The sequence below is a fragment of the Rhinopithecus bieti genome, unplaced genomic scaffold, assembly GCF_001698545.2.
Source record: "Rhinopithecus bieti isolate Rb0 unplaced genomic scaffold, ASM169854v2 scaffold_12155, whole genome shotgun sequence".
In the NCBI taxonomy this organism is placed as follows: domain Eukaryota; kingdom Metazoa; phylum Chordata; class Mammalia; order Primates; family Cercopithecidae; genus Rhinopithecus; species Rhinopithecus bieti.
In genome coordinates, this window is record NW_016807423.1 from 3088198 (window position 1) to 3101326 (window position 13129).

General features: G+C 55.0%; 2 protein-coding genes across 7 annotated transcripts in view; both read right to left on the bottom strand.

Moving 5' to 3' along the window:
* Positions 1-747: 747 nt before the first annotated feature.
* ARTN (artemin) lies at positions 748-4450 on the bottom strand. Its single transcript, XM_017881693.1, is given in 6 exon segments — positions 748-1480; positions 1483-1685; positions 1755-1893; positions 2270-2331; positions 3697-3845; positions 4072-4450. Coding segments are annotated over 4 exon segments (660 nt in total). The 5' UTR covers positions 2330-2331; positions 3697-3845; positions 4072-4450; the 3' UTR covers positions 748-1222.
* A 2314-nt stretch (positions 4451-6764) lies between these two features.
* ST3GAL3 (ST3 beta-galactoside alpha-2,3-sialyltransferase 3) overlaps positions 6765-13129 on the bottom strand; it is a 243850-nt gene continuing 237485 nt past the window's right edge. For 4 of the 6 annotated variants that reach the window (XM_017881901.1, XM_017881894.1, XM_017881891.1 and 1 more), the window contains one exon: positions 6765-7791. In XM_017881901.1, the coding sequence (XP_017737390.1) occupies positions 7702-7791 (90 nt within the window). In that variant the 3' untranslated portion in view covers positions 6765-7701. The remainder of the gene's footprint in view (positions 7792-13129) is intronic. The other 2 variants (XM_017881893.1, XM_017881897.1) reach the window with 2 other exon arrangements.

Genomic DNA, 13129 nt, shown 5'->3' on the forward strand with positions numbered 1-13129 from the left:
GGGATCATGTCTGTTTTCACTTCTGTATCCTTGGCATCTATCATATAATCAGTATCTGACATATAATAGGTGCTTAATAAATATTTGTTTGAGTTAATGATTATTCTTATTCATCACCCAAGATGCAGATCCTTCTGGGGCCCTTATCCTTTCCTGCCTCCTTATCCCCATGGAGCTCTGTGCTTCGTTCACCGGAGCCAGTACCCCACCGCACCCTCTCCCAACCCTCAGCTTTTTTTCAGATGCCCTCATGCTCTGGGCTGCTTTATGGAATGTGGATAGTGAGTTAACCATGCTGGACTGTCTGCAAGCAGATGCATGTGTATATCTGACAAGGCATTTTCAAGACAATTCCCTGGATGGTAAGACACTGATTAATGACTGTGGGGTGGGACAATGGGTGCTTCTGTGTCTTTACACTAAGCGGGGGCCTCAGAGATGCCACAGGTCACATAGACAGGGCTTTCTCCACAGAAGACTGCAATCTCTTTCCTCAGAGGTAAGTCCAGGCCCAAGTGAGCAGCCTGCCAGGACTAGTGACTGCACCCTTGCTGCCTGCCCTGCCCCTGCCTGTGTTCCATGCCTCCCATCCCGGAGCTGCTGGGTGGGGGCCGGAGAACCAGGTCAGGTCTGTGATTTCTGAGTCAGCCTGAGGTGTGTGAATGCGATCAGCAAGGCATAATCTCCATCTAGCCTCTTCTCCCTAGCCCCCCACTGCCCAGGAAAAGGATCTGACAAGCCACAGAAGTAAATAAATAACTTAGAAATAATAAATAGGGGCCAGCTCCCGTGAGTGAGTACAGGCCAGTTCCAGCACAGGCGCTTTCAACCAAGCAACTGCAATATGTGTCCTTCAAAGGCTGTCCCCAAAGTGCCTGGGCAGGGGCTGATGCCTCAGCCACTGTAGGGTTCATCAGAGGAGGAGTTCCAGGTTCGAGGCCTGGCCAGTGCCAGAGTCTGTGAGAAGTGGGTCCGAAGGGCTCCATAACTGAGGTCTCTGGTGCCTTTTAGGCTGGGATGGCAGGGTGAGGGCTCTGGGGCTGCTAGTCAGTTGTCCCTCCACCTGTCCAGGGATGATGTCCATCACTCGCCGGCAGGGGCCTCTCAGCTCTGAGGCCTCCGTCCCTGGCTGAGGCCGCTGGCTAGTGAGACTCTGCGGGAGAGTCCCAGGCAGGAAGAGCCATCGGTAAGGGTCCAGTATGCAAAGCCCTGGAGTGAGCCCTCAGCCCAGGCAGCCGCAGGCGGTGGCCGAGAGACGGTCCACGGTTCTCCAGGTGCTATTGACGTCCATGAAGGAGACCGCTTCGTAGCGCGTGGGTCGGCAGCAGGGCTGGCTGATGGGCCGGGAGCCCGGGGGCGGTCGGAGAGCCCCGGCGCCCAGTAGGCTGGCCAGGCTGAGGTCGTGCGGAGAGCGCGCGCGGCGGCAGGAGCCGCTGCAGAAGCGGAAACGCACCAGCTCGTCGGAGCGGTGGCCCAGGCCAGGCCGAGCGCGCGCACCGGCACCAGCTGCGAGCCAGCGGCAGCCCCGCGCCCGCCGCGCCGAGGGCGGCTGCCCGGGCCCCCAGCCCCGCGCTGCGCGGCTCCGCGGGAGGACAGATGGGGCGCGGGCGGCGCGGCGCGGGACGAGGAAGGCTGCGGCGGCGGCCGCCGGGCTCTTCCACTGCACCAGCGGGCCGTGCTTCCCCCTGGAATGAGACCCAGTCACGCGCGGTGTCCCGGGCCAGCCCCTCCCGCCCCATCGCCCTCTCACCTACCCGGCAGGTGGCCGGCAGGGGGCGCCAAGACAGGCGCGGGGCCTTCGCGGGGGGCAGGGCTGGGGGGCGCGGGTCCCAGGGAGGCCTCTGCGACGCTGATCAGCAGAGCCAGAGCGGCCAGGGTGGGCCACAGGGCAGGCTGCGCGGAGAGACCAAGTGGAGTCTCAGGGAGAAAGAGGGCGCCCAGGTGGGCTTGGGGAGGGAGGACCTCAAGGAGGGGCTGGCCTTGGGCTGAGATCAGGCCGGGGATGGGCTCCTAGCTGTGTGGAGGGGAAGCTCAGGAAGGGCCTAGGTTCCAGTATAATGGGTTTGCTGCCTCTGGGAGCCCAGGGGAGGAATCACCTGCGTGCACCGACCATTCAGAGAAGTCCCGCTCCTCCTCCCATTCACCTGGTCCCTCCCTGACCATTTCCCCTCCCACACCTAACCGCTGCGCAAGCCAAGCCCTGCTCTCCCTCGCCAGTCAAGCTGCCTTTCCTCAGCATCAGGTAGGAGTCACTGGGAGAAGCACTCACCTGCCGCCTAGGCCAGGGGCAGTGGGACAGCGCGGAGAGGCCTCCAAGTCCAAGTTCCATCTCTATCAACACCAGGAGCGCCCATCAGCCTTTGTTGAGCTGTTCCCCCACCCTCCTCTTGAGGCAGCTTGCAAATTAAGAGATGAGTTATCTTTTGGGAGGTCGTCCTGCCACCCCAGTTTCTCCAGGTGAGGAACAAGGGGCCTGGACAGCTGAACTCAACTCAGCAGAAGTAGCTGCACTGGGAACTTTACTATGTGTTAGGTGCTTGGCGGCTATGGTTTCACAACTCCATGAGGTCAATGGTTTAATCCCCTTTTTCCAGATGAGCAAACAAGGCTCAGAGAAGCTCAGAGGTTGTCTAAGGTTACAAGGTCACACAGCTAGAGGGGAGAGAGGGGTCCTCTTTTCCCAGAACCTTCCCGCTCTGTGCTGTAGGGCTGGAGATGCTGGAAGTGGCTGGAGGGAGTTGTAGCTGGACACACTTGGTCCTACAAAGGCCTTCACCCCAGGCTGCCAGAAAGGAAGCTGAGGCCTGGAGAAGAATTAGGGTGCTAGTTGGTCACTCTAAGAGTTATCTAATGACAGTGAGCCCCAAGCCTCAAGCTGTGCTGCCCACCCCGAGCTGCTTCACCTTGCCCCTCTGTGAACTGTGTTCTGGACCCAGAGCCACCTGAGTTCTCTCCTCTGACCATAGGGGTCCCCCGATGATCACAGAGCCGGGACCCTCGGAAAACATGGGGCCTGGGCCATGGCTTCCTGTGGCCACCAGGGGGCAGAGCCTGCCAAGCCCAAGCAGGGTGGGCTCTTCCATCCCCTCAGCTACACTCAGGCCTGAGCCACTCCCAGGAGGGCCAGCTAGGCTTCCATATCAGCCTGGTCTCTGAGAGCTGAGCTACCCTGAGAGCTGGTCTAGGGCTGTCCCCCTCCCAGCCTCCTATGGATCTGGCAGTCTAGTCATGCTCCTAGAAGTTTCCCCCTTGAGCCATCGTTCCTGATTCCAGCCAGCCGCTCCTGAGCTCCCACTTCCGGCACTCCCAAACACCCTTTTGGGGCTCCAGAGCCTTCATAAGTCCTCATTAGCCAACCTCCTTTTGGGTCCCAGCTGCCACCCTCATCCCCATCCTCTAGCACACAGAATGCCTGCACACCTGTGGAACAGACCCCCAGGCCTTCCTGGGGTGGTCCTCCAGGTCCTGATGTGTGACTCTTGGCTAAGTGGAATCAGGGCCTCCAGGCCAGGCCAGTGACTGCTCTCCGTGATGGAGGGAAAGGCAGGCAGGGCAGCCTTAGGAGCCCTCTGCGCTAGGGGGAGCCCGGGAGCAGGTATCTTGAGGGCAGCTCAGGCCCTGCCTCCTACCTCCTTGTGGTCTAGGGCCATTTGGTTCTCTAGCCCTTGCCTCCCCATCCACCAGCCCGCTACTCACCACGGGGTCCTGCACCGTGTTCTTCTAGGTACCTTTCCGGGGACCAGTGCTGGGCTTTCCCCCGAAGCTCAAACGGCGCATGCCCAGGACTGTGCACCTCGCAGTGCCTCTTTTAGCCAAAAGTGTGGCCTTGGCAGCCAGTCTGCTCCCTGTAGCGGCAGCGGGAGCCTCACATTACAGTGGGCCGGCAAGGCCAGCACAGTGCAACAAGCGACAAGAGGGACTGAGGGGCTGGGAGGGGCAGAGAACTGTGCCGAGGGCCCAAGAGAGGGAGGATGCAAGAAACGAGATCAGGGGGGTGGTCCTGTCCACTCCCCCAGCCCAGGAGCGTCCATCCAGGGCTGGCACCAGAAACAGGCAAGTGGGCTGGCTTACCTCGGGTGTGGGGCTCCAGGTCCGGGTGGCAGGGAGGGCTGGGGCCCAAGGGACCTGCTGCTGGCGGAGCCCGCGGGCCTTGTCTGGAGGCCGGGCCCAACTCCATCCCTCAGCAGCCTCATGCCCGCCACCGCAGCCGTCCGGTGTCAAATTCCAGCCCCGGCGTCACCAGATCCTGGGGTGGGGCTGGGAGCGCCCCTGCCCCGCCCCACCTTTCGGGGCTCACCTGGCTGCTCCACCCGTCGGATCCAGTCCCCCCCTAGCTTGGCTAGGTCCCCCTAGGTTGGGAGGGGGGTAGATGCTAGGAGGGGCCCCTCGGATATGGAGAGTGGAGAACTCGAGCGGTGGAGAGGCAGGGAAACTGGGAGTTGAGTTTGTAGACACGCGAAGTAGAGAGCCGGGAGGCCGGGCCGAGGGCGGGAGAAAGTGAGTGAGGGCGGGGAGCAAGAGGAAGGCCGGTCCCTGCATGCGGCGGCTGACTGCTGGTGCGTGCAGATTTGGGGGTCCTGGCTGTCTGCCCTGCAGCAACTGCTCTCTGCTCCACCCGATTCTTCTCTCAGCGGCCAGTTCACCTGCCTCCTTGGGTTGCTAAGCCTCTGCGCAGAAGCTTTCAGGGTTTGACTCTGCTCTAGTCTCCGCACAGCTCACCTCCTGTGCTGCTTAGGGCTTGGAGTATGGACACTCTTGCAAACACGGCGGTCACTGGGGCACAGCAAGGGCAGTGTTGGCAGAAGTGTGTACTGAGGGCTGAAGGCAGGGGTCACAGAAGAGGAACATCCGAGCTGAGGCTTGAAGTAGGTAGCTGGAGGGCAGCATTTCAGATGCCTAATTATGGCAATTTGGCAAGTGGGGTGAGGGCTGGGTGAGTAACATGGATGGAAAGATCCTAACACTGGGGACCATGGGAGGGTTTTGAGCAGAATGGTGTGATCAGACAGATATTTTTGTGGATGACTCTGGCTGTAGTAAAGAGGATGGGGTTGGAGAGAAAGGTGGAGGCTGACTGCGGAAATAGGAGGTCTGATGCAGGGCGTGAGGGAAGCGTGGGGCTGCCAGGCCCCGATCTGGAACACGCAATTTTGAAAATTTGTTGGTGCCTGACTGGACAGGCTGAGGAGGTAGGTAGGCCCTGCAAAAGTGTGCCTTTGGCAGGGTGACTTGGGGGAGGGGTACATCCCGGCTCCTGGGAGGAAAGGCAGGGGCTCATGAGTTCAGTGTTGGACATGTTGAGTTGGAAGGGCCTGTGGATTATCCAAGTGGAAATGTTCAGGAAGCAGGTGAATTTGTAGCCTGGAGGGAAGCACAGGGAGCTGCGCTGTCAAAGGTAATTTGGGAATTGCCAACCAACTGGCAATTGGAAGGGATGAGAGTACTGGGGATGAGTGTGGACTGGCTGTACCCTGGCTATGCTTCAGAACTACTGAGGACCTTTAAAACCTACCCACCCGGGCCTCAACCTAGACCGGAATCAGACTTTCCGGGTGGACATGTGCAATTTTCAAATTGCACAGGTGATTCTGGTGCATGGCCAGGGCTTAGAACCATAGCTTGTTTGAAAGTAGTTTCCTGCAGTGGTGAGGACTAGAAGTCAGACCACAGAGAACTGCTGCTGGAGGTGGTGGGGCTGCTGCAGGTGTGCCAGGAGCCCCCTGGGATGGGAGGCCAAGCAGGGAGAAGTCTGCTCTGTCACCTCCCACAACCGGCTGCTCGGTTGGGGCACCTGCCTTGGGGCTTTTTCAGCCAGCGATACCTCTTATGGGCATTCAGCCTATGCCCTGTGCAACTCCATGGGGCACCATCCAGGCAGGAACATGTGCATGGCAGTGGCCTTATTTCCAGTAGAATATGGAGGAGGTTTCTGGGTTGACCTGTCCCTCAGTCAGGGCCTCCCTTACCCGCTGCTTCTGCCTAAGGCCAGCCACAGTGGGAAGGAGCATGTGGGAGGCTGCTGGTCCCTGGGATGGCCAGGACTGCAGCCTTAGGGCTCACCAGTGGGAGGGCAATCCAGGGCTGCCTGGACTCTTAGATTGGGGTGGGCAAGAGAGAGGTGCAGGGGCCAGCTACCCCACTTACTGCCTGCCAGTGGCAGTGTGATAGGAAGCTCACTTCATGGCCTCAAGTGCAGGCGACAGTCTGGTCTGTCCATTCTCAGGCCTGCCTGGGGATGCTCGGGAAGAGAGAGATCGGACTCTAGGACTCTTAAGGTGAGGTGACCTCTTTTCTAAAGTATGACAGAGGATGCCTAGAGGGGGGCTGAAGGGAGAGGGTGTGCCTCTGTGCTAATGATGGGGGTGGGGCATGTCCTTCCCAGAGGGCCAGGGTGTCGGTAGTAGGGTAGGTCAGTGAGCCTCTGCTTGCTGCAGGGGCTCAGCAGTACATCTTTCCTGTGCTTGCAGGAATATGTCCTTCCGGAGGTGGGACTCTGGCAACCCCAAGGCAATGTCCTAGGGCTCCAGTCCTGTGCCTCTGTCTCCTCTAAGAGCGTGCCCTGAAACCTCTGGTCTCAAAGCAAAGAGGATACAGCAGATGCCCCAGAGGCCTCTGGATGGCTACCTAGGTCCTGCATTGACACAAGAAGTGAAAGGGACCCAGGACTCTGTGGACTGGAGAGAGGGCCCGAGGTTTTGGTGTAGTTGCTGAGGCTTTAGGTTCCTGTTTCTTCCAGGAAAGTCAGAGAAGGCAAAGAGACCAGGCTCAGGGAAGAGCTTTATTGCTTCCACGGGGTGGCCTGGGATGGCTGCCACAGCTTGGGTAAGGTCCTTGGGCCTCACTTCCCTCTGGTCCAGACTAAAGGCAGAACCCAACCACCTGGCCGTCTTGTTGCTGAAACCTAGAACATGTGGCAAGTTGGTGAGTCCAGGCCTGCGGTAGTCCTGTGGATCAGCTGCGGCTGTGGAGGGGAGCTCTTCCCAGCAGGCCGAGCCAGGCATCACCCTCCTGAGCTTTAAAGTTCTGCTGTAGCCCTGGGGCGGTCTTGTTGGCTCCAAAGGGACGGCTCCAGGGTTTCCCTATGGGACAGCTAGGGCTGGTGAGTGGGAATACCCCATCTTCTCCCCAAGAAAGGCCAAACAGTGTTATGAGCTGGAGGGGGCTGGCTTGAGATCCTGCCCACCACCCTGTAGCCCCAGAGCAAGGTACAGGCTGGTCATGGCACTCCTGCCCCACAGGGAGCTAACTGGTAACACTGCCTGATGGGCCCTCTAGTGGGCCTCTTCCTGCATGGCAAGTGGACCCAACTTGAGATCTCCAACCTTATTTAAAAATAAATTATCCCTACCCTCCCCCCTACCCAAATTCACAAAATGATAATACACCAAACACTGATTGGAGAAGTGATTCTGGCAGCAGCCTTGCTGCCCAGTGTCCCACTGCCTGCATGCTGGGTCTGCTGGGCACGGCCAGGAGCCTGCTGGCCGTCTGGCATCAAGGACCCATGCTGAATGAGGCTGAGTGCTGGTCTCTGAGACTGGCTGCTGAGCAGGCACAGCTCTGGCTGCTCCACCAAGGCCTTGCTGCCTCTGGGGCCCTTGGCACTGTCCTTCTCTGTGTCTGAAGACCCCTGTGTAGGTGGTGCTGGCTGCTGCTGCTCCTGGTGGTGCCTGGGCCTCTATGGCGATGTGCTGGACCCACTCAGATGCCACTGCTTAGATCAGTGATGACGCGAGCTTTCACCAGCTTCCGCAGAAACTCTTTTTCTCGCTGGATATTGTGCGTCCAGGACTGAAATGAGAGATGAAGTGATCAGTGGAGCCTTTGCTCAAACCTTTTTTTTTTTTTTGAGACGGAGTCTCGCTCTGTCACCCAGGCTGGAGTGCAGTGGCCAGATCTCAGCTCACTGCAAGCTCCGCCTGCCGGGTTCACGCCATTCTCCTGCCTCAGCCTCCCGAGTAGCTGGGACTACAGGCGCCGCCACCTCGCCCGGCTAGTTTTTTGTATTTTAGTAGAGACGGGGTTTCACCGTGTTAGCCAGGATGGTCTTGATCTCCTGACCTCATGATCCGCCCGTCTCGGCCTCCCAAAGTGCTGGGATTACAGGCTTGAGCCACTGCGCCCGGCCCATGCTCAAACCTTTACTGCCCCTTCTGGGGCTCGGTGCCCTCTTCCAGTCACCACTCTCCAATACTCTGTGACCGTGGAAATCTGAAGGTGGATACTGGTAATCAGTTGTGTCTACAAGGTAATGATGACCCTGCTCTAGGAGTGCCACAGCTCATCCTCCTCCCTTCCCAAGGCAGGGAAAAAAGAACCTTCATACCCCTTTCCTTGTCCAAGGAAAACCGTTAGGCTTCCCAACCTCCCTCCTCAGGGCTGGCGGAAGGACCTTGTTCCCACAGACTTCAAGCCACTTCCTGTCAGGAAGCACCTAGGTTATAGACACCCTGCGGGCAGGCAGTGTGAGTCATTGAAGTCCAATAGCAAGGGGTGGCTGAGTCACTCGCTGGCCTGATGCAATCTACTCTCCAGGCCTGGGGGTGGCGGATGAAATCCTGCCTCCCAGATCAGAGGAGCCATGGGGCCTGCAGAGAGATGGGGAATCTTTTTTAGAAAATTAAAAATAGGCCGGGCGTGGTGGCTCACGCCTGTAATCCCAGCACTTTGGGAGGTTGAGACGGGCGGATCACGAGGTCAGGAGTTCAAACCAGCCTGACCAACATGGAGAAACCCCGTCTCTACTAAAAATACAAAAGTTGGCCAGGTGTGATGGTAGCGCCTGTAATCCCAGCTACTCAGGAGGCTGAGGCAGGAGAATCGCTTGAACCCGGGAAGCAGATGTTGCAGTCAGCTGAGATCGTGCCACTGCACTCCAGCCTGGGCAACAGAGAGAAATTCTGTCTCAAAAAAAAAAAATAATAATAATAATTAAAATAATTTTAATTGAAAGAACAATTGTGTATTTTTGGGGAAGAATGTGACGTTTTGATAGATGTATACATTGTGAAATAATTAAATCAAGCCAACCTTACCTACTTACTAATTTTTTATGGTGAGCACATTTGACTATAGTTAATAATAATGTCACATATTTCAAAATTACTAGAAGAGGCTTCTGGGGAAGACTGTACGCAGGATAGGGTCCTTTCCTAACCCCAGGACTCTCACCAGAAAACTTTGATGAAAAAGGCTTGATTGAATGAATGGATGAATGACAACAGCCTTATCAGAATTTGTCCCCAAGTGACCTCTCTGTTGCGTTTGTCAGCACTGAGCTTCGCCATAACTGTTTATTATTTATTTATTTGTTTATTTATTTTTTGAGACAGAGTTTCACTCTTGTTGCCCAGGCTGGAGTGCAGCAGCGTGATCTCAGCTCACTGCAACCTCTGCCTCCCAGGTTCAAGTGATTCTCCTGCCTCAGCCACCTAAGTAGCTGGGACTACAGGTGTGTGCCACCACGCCCAGCTAATTTTGTATTTTTAGTAGAGATGGGGGTTTCACCATGTTGGTCAGCCACTATTTACTGGTGCTGAGACGTGACCTGGATGCAATGCCCTGTGCCTGTAGTCCCAACTACTTGGGAGGCTGAGACAGGAGGATCATTTGAGCTTAGTCCACCTGGGCAACATATCCAGACCCCATCTTTTGAAAAATAATAAATAAATGAATTTTTAAAAAATAACTTATGGCTCTGTCTAGCCCTTATTCTGATCCAGTCAACCCTCTCCACCTTCCAAATCTTTTACATCTGAAACTCAGGCAGTCATCAGCCCAATTCCCAGTATTCCTCTTCTCAGCATTCCCTTCAACCTCTTGTGCTAACCACAAACCCAGCTGCCCCGAACGACAGTGCCCCCAGACTCCCTCTCCAGTGCTGACCGTTTCTTCCCTCACATTCCACAGTCCACAGCCTCTAAAGGCAGGGTCTTCCTTACACCCCATCGTCCCTCCAGACTCCCTAAAGCCCTCCAGCCCCTTCAAGGCTCCTGTCATCATACTCTGCCATCTGCACTTGCCCCTCCTCATTGTGGACCCCTGGGTGACTCATCCCCATTCTTTGAAGATGTAAACACCTGGCTCACTGTCTCTCTTTGAGGGTAGGGACTGTTAGGCACAGAATAGGTGCCTCAATATTTGTTGAATGAAATCAGGTTTGACAGGGAAAACAGCGAGGCTTGGAGGAATGGCAGGGCCAGGATTCAAGCAGATGTGGAAACTCGTTTGCCTCTTTACTTCTCCCTCATCCTCATCACTCCTCTGGAGAAGTAGTAACCAATTTGATGGGTCAGGGTCAACAGCACCCATTAGGAGTCACTGAGGGCTAAAAGGTCAGCAGAGGACTGGATATTTGATGATATTAAGGAATTACTGTTCATGTTTTTAGGTGTAATAATTTTAAAATTGTCCTTATCTTTTAGAGAAAATGAATGAAGTTTTTTGTTTTGTTTTGTTTTGGGTTTTGTTTTTGAGATGGAGTTTCACTCTTGTTGCCCAGGCTGGAGTGCAGTGGTGTGATCTCGGCTCACTGAAACCTCCACCTCCCAGGTTCAAGCAATTCTCTTGCCTCAGCCTCCCAAGTGGCTGATATTACAGGCACCCGCCACCACTGGCTAATTTGTATTTTTAGTAGAGACGGGGTTTCACCGTGTTAGCCAGGATGGTCTCGATCTCCTGACCTCGTGATCCGCCCGTCTTGGCCTCCCAAAGTGCTGGGATTACAGGTTTGAGCCACCGCGCCCAGCCCGAAGCTACACTCTTAAGCACTCTGCATGGAGTGTGGTGCAACCAATGCTGGGAGCCTCACAGCCAGTGAAGTTTTACATGTAATGGAGGGACAACAGAGATATGGCAGGTGGAAGCAAGTGAAAAGACTCCATCAGAGAGGGCTGCAGGGAAGGCAGTGTCTTACCTCATTCCTACATCAAGGCAATCCCTAGGTCCTACTGAGTTAAAATCCTATTTCTTGCCTCTGTCTCATCTCATTATACTTCCAGCCTGGACTTCTGGCCTCTGACTAATCGCCTTAGCCAAAGATCTGGATCATCGCCTCCCTCATCACCTCTCTCCTTATTGTCTCAGCCAAAGATCTGGTTCAGGAGTCACCATCTCTTGCCCAAAGTGCAGCAACTCCCAACTAGGTTCTGTCCTGCCTTGCCCCCTCTCCTTCATTCTGCAGCCACAGTGATCCACTACATGCTAATGTAAGGCCTCAGACTCACCCATGGCTCCCTACTGCCTTCTAAATAAAGTGCAAACTCCTTCCATGGCATAGAAAGCCCATTACGATTTGGCCATTGCACATGTCTATGGCTCTCACCCTCTGCATACAACTTTACATAAAGTTTACATAAAAGGCCTTTGTAAAAGACCAAAGATATAAGAAAACATAGAAGCCAGGAGGCTGATAAAAGCTGTGAGTGCAATCTGAAGTGGGTGGGGACAAAGCAGCAAGAAGGCACGTGAAGCATGGCAGAGATGGAAGATTTTTGGGGCCATGGTGATGGTGAGGCAGTTCTAGAATGTCCCAGACCCAGAATGAGCTTCTCACTCCTGAACCATATCCCAGACAGCAGGAGGCCCAGGTGGAAGGCTGTTTCTAGCTTCCTATGAGATTTCCAAGTGCCTTGTATATCCTTGAAATAACTCCCAATCACTTGAGGTAGTTGGAATAAACCTGCTGTAGAGTGAATGCTTATGTCCTCCCCACGAATTCATATACTGAAACCTAACCCCCAATGTAATGGAATTTGGAGGTGGGGGCCTTTGGGGAGGTGATCAGGTCATGAGGGCAGAGTTCTCATGAATGGGATTAGTGCCCTTATAAGAGTCAGGGCCAGGCACAGTGACTCATGCCTGTAATCCCAGCACTTTGAGAGGCCAAGGCAGGAGGATCGCTTGCGGCCAGGAGTTCAAGACCAGCTTGGGCAACATAACAAGACCTCATCTCTATAAAAAATAAAAAAAATTAGCCAGGTATGATGGCACACACCTGCAGTCTGCTACTAAGGAGGCTGAGGTGGGAGGATCACTTGAGCCCAGGGGCTTGTGGCTGCAGTGAGCTATGATCACACCACTGCACTCCAGCTTGTGCAACAGAGTGAAACCCTGTCTCAAAAAGAAAAGAGAGAGACTCAGGTGAGCTGCCTTGCCTCTTCCATCATGCAGGGAAAGTGAGAAGACAGCTGTCTATGAACTACCTCTCTGGTGAGTCCTGACCAGATACTGAATCTTCCCACACCTTCATCTTGCACTTCCCAGCCTCCAGGACTGTGGGAAATGAATGTCTGTTGTTTAAAAGCCACCCAGACTATGGTATTCTGTTATAGCAGTCTGAAGGGGCTAAGAACCAAAAAAGTCTTATACAATATAGATGGTACCTGAAGACATGGACAGGGATGTAAATCTCCCAGAGAACATGCAGAGTGAGAAGAGAAGGCTGTCTGAGATGGAGTCTTGGCTAGTGCTTTTTTTTTTTTGAGACAGGGTCTTAGTGTCACCCAGACTGGAGTGCAGTGGCGCAATCACGGCTCACTGCAGCCTCGACTCCCTGGGCTCAAGTGATCATCCCACCTCAGTCTCCCAAGTAGCAGGGACTACATGCGCACACCAGCACTCCCATACAACTTTTCCTTTCTTTTTTCTTTTTTTTTTTTTTTTTGAGACAGAGTCTCACTCTGTCACCAGGCTAGAATGCAGTGGCGCGATCTCGGCTCACTGCAAGCTCCGCCTCCTGGGTTCAGGCCATTCTCCTGCCTCAGCGAGGATTACAGGCGCCCACCACCACACCTGGCTTTTTGTGTTTTTAGTAGAGATGGGGTTTCACCGCGTTAGCCAGGATGGTCTCCATCCTTTGACCTCGTGATCCGCCCACCTCGGCCTCCCAAAGTGCTGGGATTACAGGTGTGAGCCACTGCGCCCGACCTTTTTTTTTCTTTTAAGACAGTCTTTCTCGGTCACCCAGGCTGGAATGCAGTGGTACGATCTTGGCTCACTGCAACCTCCGCCTCCCAGGTTCAAGCAATTCTCCTGTCTCAGTCTCCCAAGTAGCTGGGACTACAGTTGTCCGCCACCATGTCTGGCTAATTTTTGTATTTTTAGTACAGATGGAGCTTCACCATAGTGG